The sequence below is a fragment of the Haplochromis burtoni genome, unplaced genomic scaffold, assembly GCF_018398535.1.
Source record: "Haplochromis burtoni strain Fernald_Lab_line unplaced genomic scaffold, NCSU_Asbu1 Contig_3, whole genome shotgun sequence".
Taxonomy (NCBI): domain Eukaryota; kingdom Metazoa; phylum Chordata; class Actinopteri; order Cichliformes; family Cichlidae; genus Haplochromis; species Haplochromis burtoni.
The window spans coordinates 2,281,705-2,309,391 of NW_024582364.1; the positions used below are offsets into that span (position 1 = coordinate 2,281,705).

At 39.6% G+C, this 27,687-nt stretch overlaps 1 protein-coding gene across 3 annotated transcripts; it reads right to left on the reverse strand.

Annotated features, from left to right (window-relative positions):
* Positions 1-24,617, reverse strand: LOC102302269 (oxysterol-binding protein-related protein 1). 3 transcript variants are annotated; one of them, XM_005912714.2, is made up of 29 exons: positions 24,495-24,617; positions 24,087-24,217; positions 23,885-23,970; positions 23,709-23,783; positions 23,379-23,490; positions 23,171-23,256; positions 22,596-22,740; positions 22,332-22,399; positions 20,388-20,432; positions 19,977-20,050; positions 19,597-19,660; positions 19,334-19,435; positions 19,120-19,239; positions 18,775-18,853; positions 17,131-17,237; positions 10,918-11,086; positions 8,841-9,030; positions 6,497-6,572; positions 5,641-5,775; positions 5,313-5,410; positions 5,008-5,190; positions 4,803-4,910; positions 4,465-4,554; positions 4,141-4,267; positions 2,352-2,468; positions 2,139-2,262; positions 1,961-2,051; positions 1,830-1,850; positions 1-1,175 (listed from the first exon to the last, which is right to left on the reverse strand). In XM_005912714.2, exons 2-29 carry the CDS (start codon positions 24,208-24,210, stop codon positions 1,073-1,075), a joined length of 2,919 nt encoding a protein of 972 aa, XP_005912776.1. In that variant the 5' UTR covers positions 24,211-24,217; positions 24,495-24,617; the 3' UTR covers positions 1-1,072. The 3 variants fall into 3 exon arrangements, with proteins under 3 accessions (XP_005912776.1, XP_042075225.1, XP_005912777.1); XM_042219291.1 differs by having other exon boundaries at positions 24,087-24,212; positions 24,495-24,602; XM_005912715.3 differs by lacking the exon at positions 1,830-1,850.
* Between the last annotated feature and the right edge of the window lie 3,070 nt (positions 24,618-27,687).

The window sequence follows — 27,687 nt, forward strand, 5'->3', positions numbered from 1 at the left end:
TCGAGTTTACATTAAGCTTTTATTTAGCAACATAGAAATTCTGTTTAAATAACCAAACAGTGATAACACATCTAAAGTGTATACATGTAGCAGCTATTGTTACATGAGAAATGAATATTCAGTGCTTAACTGTAAAGGAGGTAAGGCTTGCATAGTTGTAGTGATGCACATGCGTTTGAGATAGTTGGATTTCAGTTATATCAATGCACATAGTACTAAGACGATCACCAGTTATTCTAATCTATATCAAGACTTTTACACAAACACACTCACACACTAATCTATAATTGAAGAACCAATGTCCCTGCTTTAGTATAGTTAAGAAAAAAAAGTTATGTTTACAGAACCAGGTAGACTTACGCAATGCTGTTAATTGCTATACACATCTATACAGTACGTAGTATAGGGTTTATTTCATCAGATATTCAAACAAGTCTTACTGTCATATTTCTGGCCATCTTTCTTATACACTGTTAGATATAGCTACACACACAGTTTCACTTGACTGTAGAGGTCTACAAATTAGGCAAATTTGTAACACATTCATAACAGGAAGTGAAAACAGAGGCCGATATACCAAAATGACCTATTTTAATACTTCGCACTGCATAACAGTATGTATGCACAAGTGTCAATCGTAGCCAAAGGTGATTTTAAGAATCGTCACTCCTCTCGATGCTGAAGCTAATGAGGAAAATGTTTTCATGACCAAATGTGAATTACGGAAAAACTACGGACAGTAGAGCTCAGCCTGCTATTTAAACACTCGGTCTATCCAACATGAAACATTTCTAAAAATACATTCTAGATTTTTTTTTTAGAACATGCCGGTATCTCAAGTGGTCAAGAAGAACCACAATAAATAATAAATAAGTGAAAGAAAGTATTGTGCTTTATTACTCACACAGACCTACTGAGGATTATATGTCTCTGGGTTCAAACCGAACACCAACACATTAGCTGTTGTTCTATACTCTATTACATAGTTGCTTATGACCCCCAGTATAGCAGATGAAGTCCAAAGGTGAGAAATCTGTACAGTATGTAGTTTTGCCTTGTTTTTTTTAACTTATTAGTAAATGTCAGGCAGCTGAGAGTAATTCCTGTCCCAGTAGCCTTTCAAGTAAAGCCAGTCCTGAGCTTTGTTGTGTGGGTTGGGTCCTTGTTGAAACCACCTGAACAGTGAGAAGATTTAGTATGAGCACAGCACTTGGAAATAACAAAAGGATTAAATAAATACATAAGAGAATGACACACATAACACACACACGCACACACACACACACGCACACACACACTAAGCAAAGACAAATTGAAGGCAAGGCTCCATCCACGGTGTACAACTTTAACCTCCTAAGACCCGAACTCTTCCACAGCATGCATTTTTAATCTCTCTTTGATATTTGGCCATATTGGAGCCCGATGAATGTAAAAAACAAAGAATTACCAGATTTTTTTATTTTATACCTGATTTTTGTTTCTAAAAAAATGAGATCCACATATGAGCATATTCATTTAAAATTTCGATAGAACAGTAGCAGTATGTCCTCGTAATTGGATATCAGGCCCATGTAGAGCAAAATTGAGTATTTTGGTCTAAATAACCCAAAATGTGATGTCCACATATGTGGACGGCAGGTCCTAGGAGGTTAAAAAGCTGAACAGTATTAAACACCAGACTTTTTATGTGACATAGTCTGAAAACACACACAGACAGACCAAGAGCAACAAAAACATGCATTTGTGCATTTCGTCCTGAAGAGTGTGGTGTAGTGTAGTGCAGCACTTCACATGAGAGAAAAATAACACTCAGAAAAAGCGCAGCAAACCTTGGGCCAAGTGCAGCGTTCCTTTTCAATTATAATAAGTTAAATGCATAGTTAATAGCAGAAGACAACATGGAGGCAATCAGTCAATGCCCACCCACAATCGATTTAAATTTCATTTCTCATTGACCAACCTCACTTTCCATTCCTCTGTTGATTTGGTGCGATTCTTCCGGGCCATCCTCTGTTTTTCCTCAAGTCTCTTCTTCTCAGCACTTGCCAGATCTAACAGCCGTGGATACAGAAAACTGAATACCACCACAGATTACATTCAGCGGGCTCAGCATAGGAAATCAAGATCACGCACTGTACCTATGTCTCCCTTCTCCATGGCGCAAATATCTGGTCTGAGGCGACTGTCTGTGGGAGGTATGACGCCCTCCATGCGCTTGTCTAGCTCGTTTAGCTGCATGGCGAATGTCGAAAATGCGTAGAACTGCAACACCCGCATACACACAAGAAAGAAACTTAAAGCAAAATATTCAAAACTGATCTGACCGATGTCACGTTTATTTCCTTTTGTACCTTGGATGAGTTTTCCGGACGTGGCGTTATTTTCCAGATGAGTTCACTGCCTGGGATGACCTGCACAGTCTCAGTATCAGGTGGAGGCGTCTCTTCAGGCTCCTCATCGACACTGGTCTAAGGCCAGAGAGAGAGATATATACAGTACAGAGCAGAGACACACAAGTACTTCTGATGTTTTACACTTTCTTTTAGTTTTTGACAGTTATAATAGGTTCAATCCACGAGGAAACTTCCACGTTGTTAAACTGACTAAAATACAACACAGTCGACAGATTCTGCAAAACAAGTACTATGTAACAGGAAGAATTAGATGTAAAAACATATGTCGGTTGACCTGAAATCATTAATTGAAACAGAAACAGCTGGGTTGGGATAAAAAACTGCACAGTGAAAGCATCATTAAAAAGGCAAAGATGCTGTAGAAGTGACAGCTTGATCATAAATATAAGATGTTTCTCTCCCAAGCAGACAATTGTAGAAACTGAGTGCAACAGCGAAAGCAAGGTGTCCCTGTGAAACTGGGAGAGATTCAGCAGCGCCATCAGCTGCTGGCAGAATAAAATGTTGGGACCCTGGAACAATCTGGTCCAGTTTGTTCAGATGTGCTCTTTAGGCAATACTTGCAGACAAAAAAAGAGGTGCTCTAGACATGACCCCAACAGAAGGCAGGCCACTAAAGGGCTCCCTTAATGATGAATGTCTGCAGGCAACAGTGAAGCATTGTCACAGACCATGTTATTTGCAGGGATTTAATGTTGGCTTATGGATAAAAATCACAGTGTCTGATTGCCTGAGTGCCCGTGCCTGAGATCATTCTGCACCATGACAAATTCCCTTAGGGTTCACCCAGTGTCATTAGGAGCTGTCTTCAGTGACAAGATCAAGAAGTCCAGCAACCACTTGGTTCCCACAGAGCTGTGATCTAAATTTATTACATGCAGCAATATGAAGTAGCTGAAATGGACCAAATAAATAGAACTGTAAGTTATGAACGCTTCCTGGGATCTGCAAATGGAGCCGCTTTAAGGCCAAATATCAACCAAATGTAGGTTCTGCTTTACTGCACTTGTAGGAATTCATAAAAATACTCATGACCTTACTTGTTCAAGCTTACTCAGTTATGGGGGACTACATATCTAATCTACATGTAGATTACTGTAAAGTCCCAGCATGATTTTTCAATGCTCTCTATAAAACACATGCTCCTCTTTGTTTTCATACAGACAACACTGTACTGAGGTGGTGTGCACTGCAAAGCACAAACCACCAGAGGGCAGTCTCTACAGGTGGAAGAAGCAGCCGTTCAGTCACCTGTGCAAAATGGAAACTACCAGTAATTTAAAAGGTATTGGTGAGCTAACCAAAATGGACAATGCTGTGTACATAAACACAAGTTAAACACCGTGAACTGAACTTTAAACAGTAACGATGCACAGCTACACTCACAGGGTGGCTAGCAGTTCCAGCACCATGTCATTAATGATAAAGGTATAGAAAAAGTGACACAGACTAAATACAACAATAATTACATTTTGCTTTATGAGATAAGTGTTTACATCCACCTTATAATATTAACACATTTGAACTAGGAGAGTTTGTTGGTTCTAAAGTGCAGCACAAACACTATGGGCTGTAGCCTCAGCAGTTTACCGGGTGAAATATTGAAAAGGTATGAAGGGGTGGGGGGATCATCAAAAACAAATAAACCTACAAGCCCAGTGCCGTAAACTCTGGAAACCAACGGAGACAGAACAAAGGCGCCTTTGAAAGCAGTCAAACGTGGTACCTGTTTGTTGCCCTTTTTTTCGTCTGGATTCTTTTTTTCAGTCTTTTTGTGGGCATCAAAAGTCGCAGGGTCTACTGTGTAAAGGCATTCAGTCCATTTGCCATATATTGCACAGAGCTTCTTTTTGCTGCAAACATAAGAAGATGAGATATTAATATATCACAGCTTTAGGTGCAGATAATACCAAGTGCTAACATTCCCATCGTGCAATATAAACTGCGCCACTTTAATATACATTATAAAGTAAATCACAAAGAAACGCTTTATGACAAATCGACTTACTGCTTACAGGCATTACTAAACAGCAATAACTCACGAAGATACCTTTTATCTAGGATGTATCCTTCAACTTTATGCAGCTCTTTTCCAAAGAGGCCACAGGGCTTGAAAGTCATGCTGCATCTCTCTCCAGTTCTGCAAGCAAATGATAGCCTCTTTACCAATTCTCTTTCACTCTCCCTCTGCGAGCTGAAGCTTTCAAACATTAATTAACCTGCTCATGCGACTGTCCCAGTTCTGCTTCCATGATCAATAAGCTTAAGGTTTATAAAGTAGATCAACATTCCTCTGCAGAGCAAGGGAAAAATATATTCCTACATCCAAGTCTCTGTGCATGCAAATGTGTTTCACAGATACGGAGAACACTGCAATACATATTTTACTTGTGATTGAGCACTTCCACGCTGCCATACTGCTCAATCCAAAGCTGACCGACGATAATGTTGTGGACGCAACAGGTGGGGTTTGTCCAGGTGTATGCTTCGTTATATCTACAGAGACAAAAAAGCACTCAGCAAAGGAGAAAAACAATTCCTTACTAAAATACATCAGAACAGATTTATAAAACAGTCTTCAGTGTGAGCTCACTTGGGTAACTCCAGCGTGATAACTCCCTTGGGCTCAGCTTCTATGCTCTTCCCCCAAAACTTGAGTTTGGGGTAGATGGAACCATGAAAGACAAAATCCTCCTTGAGGCCCTCAGCATGAAAGGCACTAACCGGAGGGTGATGGCTTACTTGCTCAGACATCCACCTAAAGCCCAAATCGTCTCTGATGGCAAGCAGGCGTATGTTTGATACAAGACAAAGCTCATTAACAAAAATACACGTGTAGAGTAAACAAAAGCTGATTTGTGTATAGGTGCGCTAATACTGATGAGTCTGCTGCCTTACCTGATTAGCTCATAGGTCTCCCCCAAGAGGGGGTTGAAGGGCTTCCCAGTCCTCTCCCACTGTGACGCTACAGCTGACACAGCAAATGCTGCAACACACTACACCGAACATTGTTTTATGTTAATCAAATTACAGGCAACTAACTCAATTTTTGATAGTGCCGAGACGCCACAGCCTCTCTGCACTCATTTAATAATAGTTCAGCAGTTTAATGAGAGGATAGTGATTTGATCCCAGTCAGATAATTAAATGCATCACTACTATTAAAAATGCATCTGTTTTGGAGTTTTTATTTAACTGAAGAAAGGATATATGGCCAGAATGGTACCTTCATCCTCTCGATAGAGTCTGTTGTGGCATTCGCCTGGTGGATGAGGTAGGTGTGCTCCATGTATTCTGTTAGCCGCTGGAGGAAGCTCAGAGGCTCATTAAATACCACAGGCATGGCAATCTTTGATAACTCCTGCAAAGAAGAGTTAGAGAAGATAAAAAAAAGACTATTAGGACAAACATGATATGGTTTTTGCTTTATTAGCAGACTTAAGCCTAAGGAGACCAAAGCACTTGTGTTTATGTTTGTTTCAGTACTTTGTAGAAAAGCATTCTTCAAGTTTATGGGAAAACCTTCAGAACACAAAAAGGCTTTTTGTTTTTTGCTCTCCCTGGGAGAGTTTAAACTCAAAATGATTCGTTAACGTAAGAGTGTAGCACTACTATTCATAACCTGAGCTTTCTATTTTTTTTGTTTTTGTTTGTCCCAATTTGCTCTGTTTTTTGTTATCCTATATCTGTTTCTGTTATACCCAATTTTATCATTTTGGTAACCACGTAATGGTGTGCCAGGTCTCCCTTGAAAAAGGGGTAAGTGTCAAGGGCTTTCAGCTCTTTTGGGGGGGAAAATGAACTGAACTCTCTGTGCTGCACAGAGAGGCTGATTATATTTTAGACTGAGGATGATCAAACCCCACCTCTACACTTCTTTTACACTATACTGTCTCACATTTTGCCTTTTTTCATAAAAGCAACTACAAAAAAAGCCCTCGCTTTTCATAAATCCTAATTTTTTCATATCATATCCTGGTTCTAATTCAACAATCTACATTACAAAAGCTCATATCTACATTAAAACACAACGAGGAAAATAAAACAAAACATCTACCGGACTGAGAGTGATGTGTTCTCACCATGCCAATGCATTTTTTCAGGATACTCCAGATGCTCACGTCGTTCCTGGAGAACATGGGAGCCGGTAGAGATGTTCTGTGCGAAAGCAATATGAATAACAAAAAGAAGGGTAAACACAGGGAGGATTTCCTGTATCACGTGATCCAGCTCTATTAACATATGGAAAATTACAACATCGCTTGTTGTTTCAGCTGTGCAATTCAAAGCAGGCAAACACTGTGGCTTCATGCTAGATGATCTGGCCTCATCCACACTCCAAACAGTTTTTCTTTTAAAATGTGGCACTGAGCTAAATTCTAAAACTTTCACGTTTTGGGTAAAGCGCACATTAAAAACACATAAATCTGTCTCCTGTGGGTACGAAGCTGCACTATTTAAAAGCTTCAGAGCAGACAACTTAGCTCAACCCACCATTTGGGAAAAGGGGTTATCCGACACCTGTAAGCTTTCAGCTAGTCCGTTCAACCTCATGCAATACCCATGAATGCATGTACAGCTGTGTGTGTGTGTGTGTGTGTGCACACGCTGACTATAATACGCTTTCCTTTAATTTTTCTTGTTGCATATGCAGTTATCTGGAAACATTCTTCACATAAGAAAGCTAAGATACAAATTAGATTAAAGTATGTGCTTGTTTTTGTTTTCTTGGTCACTGAGTTCATCTTGCCAGCATCTGCAGTATGGACTCTTTTACAGGTATGGTAGCTGGAGGCAGATGGTGTCCTTGTTTAAAGAAAAAAAAAAATGAAAAGAGTGCTGGTCCAACACACAAATAAAAGCCATTACTTCAGCTAAATAAACAGTGAGCGGGGAGTGGGGGGTGGGGGTTTGCTCCATCTGTAGGATGAGCAGAGCAGTGATGCATGGCAGACCATACTCCTGGCCTATTTTTTGTTCCACTGGCCTCTGCTTCAAGATTTATTAAAGCATGGATGGATTTCTTCATTTCTTCTTTCTTCCTTCAAATATTTAACATGTTTACCTTTAAATGTGGAGGAAAATGCTCAAATCTATCTTTGATTGTTTCCAAAATACAGTTAAAAATGCATTTAAGGGATACTGTGCTGGTCAGCTGAGGTTACTGAAACATGAGCCCACCTGGAAGTGAGGTGTGACGTGCTATACAAGCGAATCTTTAACTACTTTGAAGCAGAAATATCTTACAGCTGGCACTGTGCTCAGTTTTCAAATCATTATTTCATATACAAACAGATAACACAGCTACAACACCATGGTAGTAATGATATATTAAGGCGGTGTATTTGGAGTTCTGACAGATAATTGAAACACTGTGTTTTCATAGAATCATTCAGAGAAAGACTTCAATTTAAACACGCCTGTATCAATTACTGTGGAGACCTGTGGATGGTTTTCTTGAGAGGCTACGAAGGTTTTATATTATTGCAATTTGTTTATTGTATATTATGTCATAGCGCTTATATTTTATTCTATATTTGTTGTATTTTTGAGATGTTTTTACAGCTATTTCCTTCCCAGGTCTCTCCCTTGTAAAAGTTTTTGATTTCAAAGCCATCTCCTGGTTAAATAAGCGTAATAATAATCTTGTAAAGAATTAATGGCAAAATGACTCAACATAGAGAAAAACACACCAGACTGTAGGCAATCATTGACGGGCATCCTTTGAATGACAGAATTAATTTCAAATAAACAGACACCTCATAAATCTTTCATGTACAACACATACGAGCCCACACATATGCACACAGAGCTAGCCAGGCAGCCCTTTTCTCCAACTCTACTCTGAGCCAGCACATGCTTAATTATTCATGGATCACTTGTTGGACTGAGGAAGACAGGCCAAGCCAGAATCAGCATCCACGGAAATGAGAGAGTGTGTCAAATCTTCACGACAACACAGCAAGATGCACTGAGCACTGAAACGACTGTTGGCTTGGAGAGTTGGAACTGTCAGGAAAAACAAAAACAGGCTATTCTCTGTGGACTGGATGCTCGAGCAAGCAAAAAAAAAAACAAAAAACAAAAAAAAACACCTGATGAGAAAAAACAGACTAGGGTGGAAAGCTGGTATCCCATTACACCAGCTCTGTCCACTGACCTATCCTCTTGCTGACTGAGGTCTGCAGCCTGTCATTAGATACCAAACAAATCATATCCACAAAATTTTCATCATTTGGCAAAGTAAACATACACCGTACCGAATCCTGTTATCACCAACTTCAACAAAGCCTCACATACAGCAAACGGTGAACAAGTTGAATGCCGAGCACTGAGCCTTGGAAGCCTTTGTATTTTCCGCTCTTTGCAATCATTTAATCCAGTAAACAAGCACAACATCATCAACTGAAACAAGTCCCAGCTCACCTGTGCTTAACTCCATTGTGCTGGGATGGCTGGTTGCCATGGTTACCCTCCCCTGACATTCCGGAAGGCCCCCTGTATGCGCTGGGACGGCGGAGGGTGTTGAGAAAGGGGGTGTCTCTCCCCTCGTCCTCTTCGCAGGAGTAACTGGCCACAGACAGGAAGCCGCTCAGCGAGTGCTCCGACTCAGACTCTGTAGGGTTAGATGCCAGGTCATACCAAACCGCTTGCAAGTACAGGTTCCAGTAGCTGGCTCGGGAAATGAAAAAAAAAGAAAAGAAAAAAGCCTCCAGCCTCAACAGTTTACTATCTGCAAATAAGCACTTGTGCTCGAGTTCCTCTCCAAGCTCCCCCCTCCCTGCTGCCATGCAAAACCCCACCTGAGGATTGTGTTCCAATGAGAGGCCGCACAAAGGATTCGCTTCCTGTAACATTTGTTTGCACTGTGTTCACTGGGATGGTACTCCTCCCCCTAGAAAGCACTGTCACTGACATTACTGTCAAAAATCACAAAGCAAAGACGAATAAGAGAAGCTGAATACGCTTGAGTGAAATTGGTGCTTATTGTGCGTTCACGTACCGCATTCTGACTTATGTGTTGAAAGAATTTCTCATCCACCCACCTACATGGATGGAGAAGCAAATATAACACTGCATAATAAGCATGCTCTATATGAACAGAGGTGCACATGCACTAAAATTGCAATTTTGTTCATCAGTCTTTGCTCTGTGGCAGTTCAGAATGCTAAAAGTAAAGCAAAAAGAATGAAAACGTTGCTTTAAAAATTCAGCCCTTCATGGTGACACAGTTGCATCTTGTTAGTTTTGATTATCCTTTAAACATGTCTGCAATTTTATTTTCTGTAATGGAAAAATGTAATAGACCAGACATAGCTGTGAAAAGTATACACGTGTATATAAAAAGGTGCCTCAAATCACACTACCTATCAGGACAAAAACCAAGCCATGAAGACCTCTCTGCAGACCTCTGCAATAACGCTGTGGAACAGTATTGATCAGGGGCAGTGTGTAAAATTATTTCTAATGATCTGTGTTTCCACAGGAGAACATTTGTAACCACCAGGTTTCTCTCTCTTTTAATCTTTTAGAGGCATCTGTGCAGCTAAATTAAGTAACAAGTGCAAGAAGGGCAGTATAGTCCACTGCACATTCTAGAGGATGACCATCTGTCCATGAGACAGCATTTAGAGGAAAAAGATTTTATAGTCTGATGAAAGAAAAACTGATCTCCACGCACTAAGTGATGGTGAACACTAAACACTGAATGCCTCAAATAAACCAGAATGGTGGCAACATTAATTTATGGAAGTGCTTCTTAGGAAGAACTGACTAATCGATAAATGCAGGTGGATGCAGAGAGATCCTTGAACAGACACTAGAATGATAATTCACATATCATCTGACCCATATGACCCAAAGCACAGAGCACAGGGTATGCTGGAGTAGCTTCAGGAGAATTCACAACCCAGACTAAAACCTCTTGGAAATTTTAGGGAAGGACCTCAGGATGGATGGTTGTAATTCTTAGGCATTTTTTCTACGCCTCTTAGAAAGAATTCATAGGCATAGACACACACACACACTCACCCGTGTGTGTGAATTAGTGAATGAGGCTGGTAGTAAGAAGTCTTACCGGTAGTAGAAAAGTGGTATTTAAGTATAAATCAAATTACCAGAAGATGTCAGTTCTCAGGTGCTTCAATTATGAAAAATCTGTCCAAATCCAGACGCCTTCAGTTATATGACTCACACAAAATCTAACAAAAAAGGAAAGTCTGCTAAATAGGACTGTACTGAAATGTACACTGTATATTGTACTCTGCATACTGAGTTTTTCAGCAGAAGAATAGAAAAAAAACCAAAAACATTTAACTCTTTTAAAATGCAATTTACAACAAGAAATCTGCAAAAAGCGACGTGACCTGCCCCATTTCTAAATCCATTTGATTGTAAGCATGTTTTAGAGCAGTAGAAAATAACAATTGCATTTTCGATCTCTCCCAACCAACAAGACATACTACACACATTGATTGATTACTTCCACCAAGAGGCCGCTGACCTGACACGGCATCATAGAAGTCATCTTCATTGAGAGTACTAAGGTTGGAGGACTTCCGCCTTTTACTCAAGGATTGCTTGAGCTCGTGGTTCTCAGTTGCCAAAGTCTGCAAGGCTTCTGTTAGAGCTTTGTTCTTCTCCACTTCCTGCTCTACTTTCAGGCTCCACACCTGCAAACACAGGACAACCAGACAGAAGGTTAAAAGCGACCGAAGAGAGCGTGCCCAGAGCTACTAACTTAACATTTTATTGCAGAAAAACATTGCTCTTAAAAATGTGATGATCATAGTGGAACAAGCAGATTAATATTTTGATGTCAATCAAACATGACTCTCTGTCTGGGGTTTTGATCGCAGGTCATTGTTTTAACCCTGCCCACAGATCTAGTTTCTTCCAGGCTGAACCAAACACCATAGTCTCAGAGAGCTCCGAAGCCCAGGATTGAGTGTCCCTTCAAAGGAACCTGAGCCAGGCCACTGCGTGACAGCCCAGATTAGTCTGTCCTATTGTCCACTGCTGCTGATGTTCAAGCTCTACCAACAGGAGTCGAAAACCCAGCAAATATCCACAGCCTCTAACAAAATGACAAAAAATAACACTAAAGCTTTAACAGCAACATATTATTTAAAAACAGGTAACACCTTTTACATCTTGTAAATTCAGTTTAGTGAATTATTGCAAAATAAAGAAACTGAGCACAGCCTTCCCAGTTTGATAAACGTCCAGTGTCACCTTGAAGAAGGCAGCTGAGAAACAGGAGCTTGCAAATCACACTGCAAATCTGAGACTGGACAGCAAGGTCGGTATCTTCGACTAAAGATGAAAAGTTCTGTGTCATCTCTTATAGTGCCCGATGTGTTACAAGGTGAGCACACAGACACGCACAAAGACACAGCTACTGATGCCTCTAGTTTAATGTCTAGGTAGCAATTTATGACTGTAATCGTGTATGTGTGGTTAACCCGTTTCCCTTTGATCGAGTGTATTAGTCCCTGCGAGGATGTTGTCTGATTAACAACAGGAATAAAAAAAAATGTAACATTTAGAAGATTTAGATGAGTGATTTTACGTCATACATCAGATTCTCATGACGTCTAATATTTCCTTTAAAGGGATGATTGGAAGAAAACTAGTGACTTTTTGATTATTTTCAAAAAATCCTCTCAAAAACATCAGCTACTATACTGCATATATAAAATGATTATATGATTGAACACAAAGACTTAAATATAAACTGCTTCAGATGCCTTTGTGGTAGAATCTGATCAAATCAGCCACATACACTTAACAGAAAAGAGGCAGGGAAAACCCAGACACATTTACTTACTTGCTGAATAGCATGCCTACTCCAAAGACCATGATCCAGCCATTTGTAATGAACATTGATTGTTTCCAATTGCCAAATGTTGGGTCAGCACAACCGGAACTGCAACTTCCAGCTGGGTTATTATGGAAATTGCAGGGTTTAAAAAGGCATCACTGAAATCCAGTCAAATCCCAATAAACTGTATGTAAATCCAAAAAAAAGTGACACGTTAAATGTTAAATTTGGAGATCTATGTATTCATTCAATATCTGATGAGTATATTTCAAGACACCTTGTTTATTCAAATTTATCATCCTCTGTCAAGTTATAGTCCAGCTTATCTATAATGACCATCTATAGATCTGTACCGATGCACTTTCTCTAGAAACATAAGAACTACAACATGTTCAACATCCTTTTTTGTCTTGGTAACATGACAGACACTTATAAGCTCCTTTTGCAGGAGGTTGGTGATGGAAAATGGATAAAAATAAGACAACTGAGAAGTCTGCACAAGCTATAAGCTTTAGATCATTTATTATTTTGCTGTAGTCAGATGAAGATCTGATGAAGCTGTCACCAGTTAATGAAATGCCAGCACTGGCAAATCAGAAAATGACTATTTAACAAAAGGTGATAGCTTGGGTCAAATTTATTGTAATTTGTATTAGAAGCACAATTATATTCCTGTTCTGGTTCCCTCTGGTTTAACGCAAGGCAGACACAGTATTATTAGAAAGAATCACACATATTTTTCAACAATTAGACATTAGAAGTAACGTCGAACATTTGGCTTCAGCCTGTCAAAGTGTGTGTAAAGGACCAAAAGGGTTTTTAAGAGTCTCGTGTACTTGACAATTTGACTGTGTGAAAGCCCCGAGACCTCAAAGTCTGTACATTTGTAAGCTTGGAGATTGGGACTGATCTAATCTAATCTAGTCCTGGGCAATTACTGGTCGGATCAGTAACGAATCCCGCAGGCTGCAGGTGTAGATCCATTAATTACTGTGTTGGCTAATAGAAAATTCCCATATACTTTTCATTGATCAGATCCATAACTAGGTTTAGCAAAGAGAGCCTCTCTGAGATCTCAGCACTCTCTATATTCTCCCTTCTTCTGCACTAGGGAACAAGTCTGGCAGCGAGTCTTTAAGTCTGGCACCTACATTTAAGGTTAACGTTTCCATTACAGCTGTGTTTCTGAATCCATGTTCATCTAATTTAGGACTTTAAATGCAGCATCATTTAAAAATGCATAAAAACAGCAAATTCTTTAGCATTATATTTTTTCTTTAAAGTTTGTGCAATGGGAATGTCTGCTGAATTGTGATTTTATTTTCATCAAACATATTTGATAAATATATACTGTAGTTTAAAGGTGACTCATCTTCCTGTCTAGGAGCCTGTGTTAACACGCCCTGTCCCAGGCACTTGGCGTGAGAGCCCATCCAGGAATGGAACACTTGTGTAACCATCGCAGCCAGCTCTTTCATTCTCACTGCATCCTCTCGCCTGAGCACAAACAGTGCTATTTTAAGCCCTGCTGAGGCTCTGTGCTGTAGCTGTTACTGGAGCCTGGGAGGGATGCTTCTCCTTGGCCAGCACCCCAAAGGGTAAAAATTTTATTCTATGCTGAAATATACTCTCTTGTTTAAAGAAAAGCAAACCTCAGAGGCAATATTATTATAGCTCTATACATTGGACTGTAACATTAACTCTATATCCAACTGTATTTGGAAAGCCTGCTTCAAAGGAGCCATTCAACTAGAGTAAAGGAAGTACCTTTATAGTAAGAGATGTAGTAAACGCTATGAGGAACCTCAGTCCCAAAAATCAGAATAAACAAAAATACACTGTGTTCATGAAAGGCTTGGCCATGGTTAGTAATAATACTCAGTTAGTCTTTAAATGATGCTCACTTGGTACTAACCAGCCCAAAGTGTACCCCCCACACCATTACATCACCACCATCAACCTGAATCATGGATACAATGTAGACTGAATTCATGCTTTCATGTTGTTAACACCCAGGTCTGACCCTAGCACCCAAACATCATAGGAGAACTCGAGATTGATCAGACCAAACATTTTTCCAATCTACTATTGTCCAATTTAGGTGAGCCAGAATTGGATATCTCAGATAGTCTGACCACAGAACTGCTGCTCATTGGATATTTTCTCTTTTTTGGATTTTACTGTTATAGAGACGGTTGTGTGGGAACATCCCAGTAGATCAGCAGTTTCTGAAACCTTCAGACGAGCCTGTCTGACACATACAAAGTGACTTAAAGTCACCTTTAAAGGTGACTCTAAAGCCAGCAGACCATCTTGACCATGTTTACATACCTAAATGCACTGAATACATCCATATATATACCCACTCACCAGCCACTACTGAAACAAAGCCAGTAAAAAATCTCCTGTCTGGGATACGACAGGAGGTTTGTTACTTATGTGGCAATGGCTGAAATAAAGGTCAATTGCTACACTGTCTTCACACCAACCCCCAAAGTTTTAAAGGTCAACTGGCTTTCTGACCGACTAAAGAAGAAGAAGAAAAAAAAAAAAAGTACTTTATGCCTTATTCCTGACGTCAGACCAACACAAAGTGACAGATCTGCTTTTCAGCACATCACCACTAAGTGGTTCCAAACTGTAATCCTCTGTTCGCTTCCTAGACAGGGGGGCAATCGTGCCGCCTGACAAACACCAAGCAAAGTGGGGCCTATAAATCTCTGTTGTACGCGAGTGTCGTCAAACCTCCTCATGAAGCTTTCTACCCATTTGTTAAAAGCACAATTCTCCTTACTTTATATGCCATATACTCACATCCTAGTCACAGTGTGCCCTACATGTACTGTAAAGATGTGGCACTTCCACTAGCATACTTTACTTCTGCAGCGCCTGCTGAAATGGGTCAGACCACATCTACACTTCTGAAGGACAATACTCTAATTGGTGAAAGACCCTTTGAGCCATTAAGTGACATGATTCAGTATCAAACATGTGTGCAGTTACAACAGAATGTGAATACTGCCATGGACTGTGGACAGTAGAAAACAAGTATGACCAACAGAAGCATCTGGGGTGGGAGAATAGAAATGTGGGATTAGAGCTAATACAGCTTAACACGGGCAATCTCAGCACTGTAGAAAATATAATCCATTTTGTACATGTAGTAGCATTAGCTTAACGTGGCACCAGTAGATTTACCATGCTTGTTAAGACATTTTCTTCTTATTACATTCGTTTGTCAGAAATTAATCCAGTTTGTTTTATTGGAACGTTTTAATGTTTGATTGATGAGATTCCAGTGAACGTCCTCGGCTTTCTTATTTAAAAAGCCTGATTAAGTCCTAGTGGCATGACAGTTGTACCAGATTTGGATGAATACATTACTCTTAGTCAGTGCAATACTGCTATATTTAGGATTTATAGCAAAATATTAAACACCCTTGTGTTTTATTGGTTCTCATGCATGCTTAATTAACAAGAACGAGTCAACAAGACAGTTGCCTTATTAAAGGTTTTCAGGCAGTCTAAGTGTATATCATACAGTAAGCACAGAGTAGTAGTTTTACAGTGATAATTTAAAATCAGCTGCTAAATGAAGAAAGGAAATAATTTGGGTGCAACATAAAGAATGATTAAATAGTTAAACCCACAAACCTTTGCTTTGAATCCTTCCATTTATCTATTACCAGATCAAATGCATCCTCAGTGCAATTTAATCAATGCCTATCTATGCTCCTACTTGGCAGAATTAATTCCTTTATAAGATGATCTCATTATAAAGATGTAACGAGCAGTGTAGATTTCGGTGCCACTTCAAAGACGCTCAGTTTCACACTCCAAATACAGATCATTAAATCCACAGAAATGACCTCCGCATACTGATGAACAGTCCTCGCTGGCGCCACTGCTTCAGACCAACCCTCAAATCAACAACACACTAAGTAACATCAAATTAAATCGCGCCAAACTTCAAAACGCTTTTTGCCGCTTTGAACAACCAGCAAACACAGCCGGTTGTTCAGCTCACAATAAAAGGCAAAGCTGTAAATTTTATACAACAACAACAACTGTTTGTTTTGTTTTACCTGTGTAGATGCGAGAGGAAAGTGCTGTCGCTGTGTCTTCTTTTCCCGTTCTCGGATGCTCTGGCATATGGAAATGTGCGTGCGAGAGTGTATTCACACTATGCGAGCGTGAATACATGTATCTGCGGCTGAGCCAGTGAATATGAAAGCGCTTGGGTTCCCTCACTAAACGCACAGCCTTTCCCCTAGAGCGGGAGTGTGTGGATTCGAGTCCAAGAGTGTCTGCGTGTGTGCGTCTGCACTGATCTGCAGGCTGAATGCAGACCTAAGCATAAAAGCGGATCTTTCCTACGTCCTTCCTACAGACGTGCCAGTGATTACCACGCTGTCCTGGTGCTTCCCCAAGGGCACAGCACAGCCACCAAGACAAGTGGACAGGGACTGGTACACGCACGTGCCTGCATATGCACACACACACACACACATTTTAAACCTGATTGGTGTGAAGGAGCTAACGTAAGGGGGAGGGATTTAAGGATTTTGTAATCAGTCAGTATAATTTATTCAGCCAATAGGAGAAGAGTATGCGGGTGAAAGTATATGAATGAGAGGACGATTCATACATGCTCAGTGAGCTGCAGCTAATCTACAACAGTACCCTCTATTTACATCAAGTGGAGGGGTTACAGAAGACTGCATGCAGCTGACAGAATCAAAATACATCAGAATCACAGATTACACTGCATTAGATTAAACTCTTACACTATTTTAAATAATCTATAATAGATTTTCAAGCAGTAGAATCCATCCAAAGATGATGGACTGTCTCAACTTGCCCTCCCCAAGAAGAGTAATATGCTCCTCTTACCTCTTCTTGCTTTGACAGCAGTTCAAGGCACAGATGGAGAGCAGAGCATGTTTCACTGGAAAGTTCACTCGTCTCTTTTGCTTTCAGCAGAAGTGTACCAGTCAACTCTTTATAAAAAAATAAAATGAATGTATCTGTATTAGCTTATACTGTACACAATATTATATATTAAAAAAAGGAATTAAACATCATTTTTCATTACTGGCATGTTTTTTTTCCACAATTAACTGAGTACATGTGTATTTATTGCAGAAGATGTGTACCCTGTTGAACTACTACTAAAAGGCCTAAAGAATGCCAAGAAAATATCCCCCACACAATTAGCCCAGCAGCACCAGCCTGAACAAGTTATTTAATTTGAATTTAATCTTTATTTAAACAGGAAAAAAAAATATCCATTGAGATGAGAAAATCTCTTTTACAAGGATGTCCTGGCCAAGATGAGAAGCAGCACAGTTTGCAAAGTGCAAAACAAGTTCCAAATCAAATTCCACCCATTTAAATTTTACAGGTACAGTTGGCGACTAAAACATCTGTCAGTTTTTACTTAAAAGTAGTTAAAGGGATAAGAGATTCCTGAGCTGCAGATCATTCCAAGATCACGGGCCGGAAAAAAAGATAGATTAAACTTTCCTCACTCCGTGCTCGCTAGGGACACTTTAAACTGCAGCCAGCTACTGGCTCTGAGATTGTAGGTCTTGTGGAGGGCAATGAACTTGGCGTAGGTATATGACGGCAATTTTCTTAGAATGGCTTTGCATGTAAAAATATCCCAATGCTTCAACCTTTGATTATTGAGTGAAGTAAATCCAGCAAGGGTTTACAAAGTGCAACGATGAGTCATGAAGTGTGAGCCTGTTATATACGTTACGGCAGCATGGTAAATGGGGTCTAATTTAGCTAAGGTTAAGGTAAGGTTACAGAAAGCAGGATGTAGCCATGCTTTCATGCCTCATCCTACCGTATGAATGTTACAGCAGAAATCAAAACTCATTAGTCCAGGCAACAATCTTCTTACCTTCTATTGTCCATTTTTGTTGAGCCTGTGCGAACTGCACTGCGCTCTGTGTTCAGAGATGCACTTGTCCATAAGTTAGTTGGAATGTGTTTTTATTTTAGTTCATTTGTGTGCCTGTCAGCTCAAAGCAGTCTGGCCATTCACTTCAGTACTGTATCAACATTTCTGCCCACAGACGTGCTCTTCACTGGATATTTTCTTTCTCCCTGGAGACGGTTATGTGGGAAAATCCCAATAGATTCCAACATACACAAACCAGCCTGTCACACACAAAGTGACTTAAAGTCGCCTCTCTTCCCCATTCTGATGAATAAGAAAGGCTATCTTGACCATGTCTACATGCCCAAATGTACTAAGTACCTGCCATGTGATTGGCTGATTAGATAGTTTCACTAATGAGCAGTTAAACAGGTGTAGCTAATGAAGTGGCTGCAATTTTCTAGAACAAAATTTAATTCTACATTTTGCATTGAGGTCTGGTATCCCAGCCACACATGCTTTTTCCACAGCAAATGATATAATTTTCTGTCATTTACCAGACTGAATAATCATTTTTGAACAAGTCTAAAAATAGTCTCCTAAAATATCTCGGCCCAGTAATAACTGGATATGTCTGAAGCACTTACCATAATTCTCCTCATTCTTCGCCATGGACAGAAATGTTGACACTTCACTCTCCAATTTTTGCTGGAAGGCCCTGGCTGCCTGCAACAATTTTAGACAAGAGAGAAACTTAACACTAGAACTCTGTACAACTCAACAAAACTGAGGGTTTTGAAATCCTATATGGCTCAAACCCAAAGGTCAATGACACTGAAGTTCATCCGGCGCGTGATCCATCACAATTCACAGGTTAATGTAATTTTTGAAAATGCTACGTCGATATGAAATGAATCAACTTTTTGGGTTCGATATAATAGTGCTATAAACCATCTGATCATCATCACCTTACTTTTTGATCCCGGTCTTACCTGAAGCGCTTGTTCAAGGTTCCTCACTCTCACATCACCCGCAGCATCATCTATAATCACCTCTTCAGTGTCGTGGCGAGTGCAGTAGGATGCATGCTCTTCAAAAGCATCCAGCCATCTCTAACAGAATAAATGGCGGCAACATTTCCATATTAGTCCTTTCATACAGATAATACTGTTTCTTCCATAAAGAAGGTGACCGATTTTATCTCACTTTTCTTGTTGCCACGGCGTTTGTCTGCGAGGGGACTTTAAAATAATGCACAGAGTCATCGAAGCACCTGAGCATGAAGAAGCAGTGATCCCATGGTTTGACCTGGAATAACAAGAAATCACTAATGCACTGCAATCACTGCTGCAATAGATGTAACTCAACATCATGCTTCAAATTGAAAATAAATGAAACATGTATTTACTGAGCATCTGTGGGGTAATATAGATTGATAGAAAACACGCCTCTAAACCTCCAGTACTTACCATGCAGTAGGCTTGTGAAAGAGACTTACAGCCCTGTTTCCTAACACCAGCCAGTGCATCAGCTCTAAAAAAAACAAAAACAACAAAAATGATGAAAGAGCATGCAGAAAAATCACACACAAACACACACTCACAGTGAAAGATAAAGCAGCATTAACAGTTACCACTTTTAAGTAAGTATTAACGGTATAATTGGCAAACCGCAGGCGATGTCATCTCCAGTAACAGTTATTTTTATATCCCCTCTCTCTTTTTAAAAAAACAAAACATTTCATTGGTGGATTATAAGCAACATTTCACACAAAGTGAAATATATAATACTATAAATATACATACTATAGCGTTTAGCTTTATAAAATCGGCTGATAAAAGTATCTCACTGTCTAGGGTACCAGGAGACAGTTGCATTCTCAACTACAACCCAGTGGGAACGCCATCCGAGGAAGCGTGAGCTCTGTCAGAGAAACAATAATTTAACAAATACCCCACGCAGCAAAACTACACATCATCATTACATATCTAGTTTAAATGACTTTAGGAAGAACAAATATTATCAATTTTAAAGTTTTATTATTATTATTGTTATCCCAGAGTGGTATGACTTTTCTTGTAAATTAAAGTGTAGCATGTTAAGAAAAACAAAAGAATAAATGGTTTCTATAAGTCTTTTTTTAAAAGAAGTTCAAATATTCTGTGTCATGTAATGTGAAAAAAGTCAATTTCATCAAATTGTAAAGGTCAAAGTCTGAACATGGTCTGACCTAATAATAGTACAACATAAATCCAGATACCTTCCAAAGAGGTCCTTCAATCTTCTGCACCACACTGCTCATGTCCTTTAAGAAAAACGAAATATCAGTCTTGTGTACAGCGTTGAATAGTCTGTGTGTGAATCATTCGTTTTTAATATACTAACAGCATTAGCGCGCAGTCTTTTTAAAAGAATTGCACCATGACTACGTGGTGCTCCACATTAACGCTGCATTATCAGACATACAGATACGGACGTATTTATTCTTAATAAAAGCTGACTTTTTCCTCTACAGTCACCATAACTGTGTGAACACATGAAGACATACGAAAAGAGAAAGTGCCGATATGATGTAGTTCAGAGAATTGCAGTATCTGTGATTAATGTGATGGACTTTAGATTTTTCTTTTTTTAAAGTGCCTTTTGGTTTTATGAACACGTTTCCAGTGATGGGCTCTTTAACCCTGTGAGAAACAAGAATGAGCACAGTAAATTTCATCAAGTTGGATTTGCAGTTTTCCCAGATAAAATTTGGTGGAAAAATTTTTTTTAAAAAAATGACGAGACACAAGTACTGCGCAAAAGCCTCGAGTCAAATTTCATGGCTAATAAAAGGGGAAATTTATTGAATGCATTGAAACGTGCAAATGTAAAAGAAATCCAGGATATAAGGAAAAAACTGTTTATACAAATAAAATAAATATTTGGTATGACAAACTTTATTCTGAACTCTCTTGGGAAAGCTTCCTGTTATTTCTTTAAGCAGTCTTCAGGAATAGTTCTCCAGGCTTCTTGAAGGACATTCAAAGCTCTTCTTTGGACCTTTTGTTCCATTCTCTGCCAAGATGATCTCACACTACTTAAATAGTGTTGAGGTCTGGACTCTGGGAAGGTCAGTCCATGACAGATTAAAAAAACAAAATCAAAAACAAACCAAAATGGAGCATCATCTACGTATGTTGCCAATCAGACGTTTCCACTTCATGCATGGTGGACCAAAGTCTGACGATATTTTGCTCTGTACCTATCTTCTATCGATTTTTGCAAGACCTCTAACACCACTGGCTGAATTGCAGCCCCAAAACATGACAGAGGCTCCCGGTTGTTTTACCTCCTCCGTACACACTGATGACAATTTGAACTTGAATTTGGATCCATCAGCCCATAAGACCCGTTACCTTTAAGTTTCAGTTCACTTCCTGTGTAACTAGTCGTACTTCAACCTTTTCTCCTGGTTTCTCTTTATTAAGACACACGTCTTGACAGCCACCCTTCCAACTTCTTCTTTCCACTTCTGATGAGACTTCAGTGAAAAGTGAAGGGCAGGTCTAGGTCCCAATTTGTTTTAAGAATATAACCTTTAGAAACTGTTCATATACGCTTAGACAACTTTTTTTAGCCTGACATTTTCTCTTTTGTCTTGCACTTGCCTAGTCGCCTCATTTTTTCTCCCCTGATATGTCACGTTTTCAGCTGGCACGAAAAAAAAAAATACTATTTTATGCCTGTCAAACTGTTATCTATGACATGTTTTGCAGATCCAACTAATGAAATGGGATCAACTGATGCCCTTTGTTACAGGCTGCTAGTAACAAAGTGCCTAAAGATATAACTTAAATTATTGTTTATCTGTAAACACAACACCAATTCATCCCTTGGATTAGATGTATTTATAAAAAACAGAAAATATCTAAAAAACAAATTACCCAAAAACCCCCAAAACATTAAGAAAGCCTGGAGAACTATTGCTGAAAACCACTTTATAAGAAAAATTACAAGAAAGCCTGGCTCCTTGGAAATAAAATATAAAGAAGAGGGGCAGCTCAAGTACTCTAATTAATCAAGTAACCAAAAAGGTATCATCCTTTGTGGATCACGACTAAGACACCATACTTGTAATGCAGCTGTGCCGAATGTTCTTAGCAGAACCCATCCTGATCATTCAAAGAGGATGAGACATTACAGACCAGCCATTTGAGCTCACCTTATTTTTATAGGCTGCTAGAATCTGTTTCAGTTCATCAGTGCAAACCAGGTCCAATGCAGTCTGAGCTGCAAAATCATCAGCCATACAAACAAATTATTATGCACCTTTTGACACTTCCTTGGAACAAAACCGGTGGACTATAGTATTTACCATCCTTAGAAAATAACGTGTGATTCTTAAACAACCATTTTAAACACCACTGAACAAATTAAACAGCCGGAATAATAGGAGCTGATGATGAGAACAAGATAAGTGATATACCATTGTTGTTCTTGATACTAGGGTTGGCTCCACACTTGAGCAGCTTTATAACGCACTGCTTCTGCCCCCTGTAGGCTGCACAGTGTAAAGGCGTATTACCCACTGAATCCCTGCAGTGGATATCTGGAGCATCTTTCCCATTGAGCTGAGGGATATAAATCAGAGAAATGACAGAAACAACAGGCAGGAAAATGAGGTTAACCTTTTACATACATCTATCTGAAACATGCATAAAACTATTTAAATGATCAATCTTAAAAACAGCAAGACAGAATGAGATTTAAAAAACAAAACAAAACCTGAACTGGCTTTTACTGCAAGTTGCCACATGCCATCTTATTTGTGGACTCAGATTTGTCACTTTGTGATTGAACATCAGACCCCCCGAACTCTGTACAAATATCGAATCATATAAAGAGTATTTGTAATAACGGTGGTGCATTTCAACAATCTCTGGGAGACAACTGAAGTGTGTGCAAGGCCCCAAGGCACTTGTTAAATGTGTGAAATTTGGAGAGATGCTCTTAAAGCATACTATTTTCTGCCAAAAGTTCTTTGAAAGGTCAGACACTAACCAATTTAGACAGAGTGGATATATCCCCCTCTCTGGCTGCTTCCAGAAGCTTCTCCTCATGCCGCCTTGCCGCTCTCCTCTCTGCAGCTGCACAAACCAAATCAGTACTTGAGAACAAAGGCAGCTGATCTTCAGTAATGAGAAGCCATCAGACGTTTAAAAAAAAAAAAATTTAAAGAAAAAAGAAAAACGCTCCCATGATTTCATACCCTCAAGCATGGTAATGATTTCATCGTCCTCTGTGACATCTTTGGGGATTTGAGCAGTTCCATTGATTATGTTGGCACAGGCATCATAGCGCAGAAGCAACAGAACAATCTCCTTAAGGGTCCAAAGGGTGGGGGTGGGGGGGGATTAAAGAAAAAACCTGACCATCACATTTCACTCAAAAGCTTCAGTGGGAGATGAGAAAATATATTATGTGTTTCTGTGACAGCTGATCCAGCTGACATTAGGTTAGAAGAAGAAGGTACACCACAGTTTACCGTGCTTTTACAGACTTGTAAGGAAGCACTACTTTTTCCCCTCTCTATCCTTACCTTTCGTCCAGCATATGCTGCTTTATGCAGAGGTGTGTCACCCAGGTTATTCTGCAAATTCACATCAGCCCCTGCCTGCAAATGCATTCTTTATTAGGTGAATATAAAAATGTCTCTGGCTGCAGGTCCTGAACACAAAAAGCATGGTAATGATGCGACTCATACACTGCTCTCACCTTCAGTAACTCCTCAACAACATCTCTGTGTCCAAAGCTGCAGGCCAAATGAAGAGGTGTCCATCCCGAGCAGGTTTTCGAACGAGCTACAGCGAGAGAAAGAAAAAGAAGAAAAAAAAATAAAATAAAATCAGCAATTTTCTAGTTACATGTGACATTAGGGCAGCTGGATGATGGCATCCTCCCCCACACACCAGCTTACATCTGCAGTTGATGTTGAGAGAGCTGTTTTGGTGAATCCTCGACTGAAGGAGCCTCTGAACCTGAGGACAGTTGCCCTCTTTAGCATTAAGGAGAAGTTGTTCTTCCAGTGTGCAATCCTCCATCACTGGACTTATGAAAAATGATGTTAAACACAAGGCAGTTAGCTCAAATTGGTCAATTAACCACGTTAAGCAAGGTGCAGTTAATACAGCTTCTCATCTGCAAGTGAAGAATTTAAGGTTTTAGTTAGAGGTCGACATAATATCTGTTTTTATTTACGTTTGTCCAGCTCAACTGTGTTTTTATTGAGCTAAAGCAGCGTTACCTTTCAAACTAAGAGCGGAAGTAACTCTAAATAGTTATCTTACTAACGTTGGCGAGGATAAAATGTTAAACTCAGACTTACGTGTAGCTATGGATTTGAAACTCCTTCACAATCTTTGGTCTGCTTCACAGGGACAACACGCCACGGCTGAAATCTGATCGGTTCAATCAGGTGACAGGCAGCCGCCACGTGACCGGACAGAGTATTTTTGAGTAGCTACTAGCATTAGTCATACCTAGCAAGTACTGGGTTGGACCCCCTTTTTGCGTTCATAACCTCATTAATTCTTCTTGGTATAGTTTCAACAAGGTGTTGGAAACCCTCCTCAGACGGTGGTCCATGCTGACATGTGCACTGTCTTGCTTGAAGCTGCCATAAGAAGATTGGTACACTAGCTGTGCCCATAAAGAAATGGACATGGTTAGCAACAGTACTGAGTTACGCTGTAGTGCTTAAATTGTACTCAGTTGTTGCAAAGGAGCCCAAAGTGTGCCAAGAAAATAACCACCCACACCATTACACCACCATCAGCATGAACTGTTGATAGAAGGAAGGCTGGCTACACGCTTTCATGTTGTTTTACACCAAAACAAATCCTGACCCTTACGAATGTTGCTGTAGAAACCAAGATTCATTAGACCATGCAACATTTTTTTCAGTCTTCAATTGTCTAATTTTGGTGATTCCGTGTGAACTGTAGCCTCAGTTTCCTGTTCTTAGCCAACAGGAATGGCACCTGGTGCGGTCTTCTGCTGCTGCAGCCCATCTGCTTCAAGGTTCCACCTGTTGTGTGATCAGATATTCTCTTCTTATATGAGCCACTTTTGACTTGGCCTCTGACATTAACAAGGAATTTCTTTCACAGAAAACTGCACCTGATTCTGGTGCTATTCTCTGTAAAGCCTAGAGATGGCTGTGTAGGAAAATCCCTAAAATACTCAAACTAGTTCATGCTACATGCTTTTAACATCTCTCTTCAGTTGTGACTCTTTTCTTAGTAGCGGCATCATACTCTTGACAGTTTACTGTCATGTCTTATGTCCTAGTTTCTGCAACTCAATTTTTCATTCAGTATTTCTGTTGTTGGTTTCTATACTGTCATTATTCTGTGTTATAATGACATCCACAACAACAGTATCATACAGTAACACAAGGTCAATGTTATTTCAGTGATGCAAGACGGCTATTACTTTACAGGCAAATGATTAAAAAAAACTACAACTTCAAAGTAAAACATATTAATCTGATTTTATTCATATCCACAAACCTCATATGGCAATGTTTTTTTATCTTTCTCTACAGTGTGTCAGGTGAAATTGCCAGCAAACATCTATGACATTTGTGAAATAGCACAATGCTGAAAATAAATACAAGTAAACAGCCCAGAAAACAATATTTTAATTAAAGATAACAGACACGAGGTTGCAGTTAAAGATATCTTAGTTTTCCACACTGACATTTATGAAACACTGCGAGACAGATGTTAACATGAAAGTTCATATTAAAATGATAAACAGTATTAACAGTAACAGTAAACAAGCATTATCAGTGTGGATTGTACCAACAATTAGACATGAAACTATTCCTGAAACAATGTCATACTTTCATCCTTTCCCTTGAAAGTATGTGCTTCATTACATATACAGTATAATCCTAAATCACGCCGTTACATGCAGGAACAGACATATTCCACTGGGACACCAAACGGTGTCCCAGTGGAATATGTCTGTTCCTGCAAAGTGTTAATGAACTGGTCTGACCAAATTATTCCCTAGATGTAGGTATTTGCTGGAGCAGGTGAGTCTGCACAAGTGTGTCATTGCTGAAAGCCAGAAACACAAAGCAGTTACATTGTTTGAGAGAAAAAAATGCAATGGTACCATACCACTGTTTTAAAGGTCATACATCTTAGATATTTGTTACTTTATTATTCTATATAGCTACAAACATTTTGAGGCATTGAAGGTCAATTCTCTGTGTGTGGCTTTAAAGGCCCTGCTTATCTCGAGCAATTAGGTCCCCTGAGGAATGTGCACATTTGTGAGTAAAGGTGATAGGGTCGTGCTGTAATGAAGGTACATGTCTGCGAGAACTTCAAAGATAAGTTGCTTAGTCTTCGGCATAATGGAGGTATATTTAACCTCAGTCACCTGGAAGAAATGGAGGTGTAGGGACTGGGGGGGGGGACGACACAAAAACCCAATGAAATAAATTGTGAGGTTGAATTGCATTTATAAAAGCATCGCAAAGTTTAGCTAGTTGAGTTTGAATAACCTCAACAACGTGTTCTGATCTTTAAAAAAACGTCAGGGCTTTGTTATGCAAGTTTTTTTTTAAAGAAATGTGGGCAACTCAGCTGTGCCTTAATTGCTGTTGAATCTGTCAGAGCAACAGCAGAAATTATTCAAGGGTAACAAGACATGGAAATCAACACAATTATGTCAAACGAAGACAATCAAAACTTCTCTGACAAAGAGTTGGACCAAAAAAAGGCAAATGTTCTCCGCACATTAACTCTGTGCTCCTGCCTAGCAGAAGCAAGCGCTGCCGTTTCTTTTCATCCTGAGAAAATACACTCTACGTTTTACTTGTGAACATATATCCTTCATTATTATTGGTTAATTATAAGGTCTTAAAATTTATGGAAACATCACTGCAGACATTAATCAAAGCATATTCATCAAATCAGGTCTGGTGAGGGAACGAAGCGCGCTGGGCTAGTTCCTGCTAATTAGCATGGCAATTATTGTAAGCTGTCACAGCTCTTAAGCAACGGGGTGGACTGTGTGTGCTCCAGAGTGTAATCCCTCACAAATTACAAGATAATGGAGGCAAAGAGAGGCCACTGCTTCAAAAGGAACCAGGAGATAGAATCCCCAGCAGGGACATTTTAGGGACAGGCAGAGAGAGACAGCGAGTGAGGGAAAAGGTAGGGGGAAAAGAACAGCGTGTATTCCCTTCACATACAGCAGCATGAATAGCAGAAGCTTATTTGACTGCCTGGTAAAGTGATTGGCTCCAAAGGAAACAGAGCTCAAAGACTGTTCTTCTTTTAACTCACAATGTGTCATTTTGAATGTTAAACTGTTCTCTGAAACGTTTTTTAAGATAATGGCAATCAATAAGTGACTCTGGATTCTGTTGTGTTTTATGCAGTCAAGAATGCTTCAGCTAATAAGGAGAGATCAAAAGTCCCCTTTGTCTGAATGCAACACGGGGACTGCTCGACTGTGGTGCAGACTGGTACAAGCTTCTTCTAATGTGCATTTTTTGT

What these genes read in the sequence shown, in the direction of transcription:
- LOC102302269 (XM_005912714.2), bottom strand. Translation starts at nt 24,210, where the DNA reads ATGGAGGATTGCACACTGGAAGAACAACTTCTCCTTAATGCTAAAGAG. An exon ending in TAGCAGCCTATAAAAATAAG is followed by an intron (nt 20,433 to 22,331) that starts GTGAGCTCAAAT and finishes TTTTTCTTAAAG; the next exon opens with GACATGAGCAGTGTGGTGCA. An exon ending in ACAGAGGAATGGAAAGTGAG is followed by an intron (nt 1,851 to 1,960) that starts GTTGGTCAATGA and finishes ATAATTGAAAAG; the next exon opens with GAACGCTGCACTTGGCCCAA.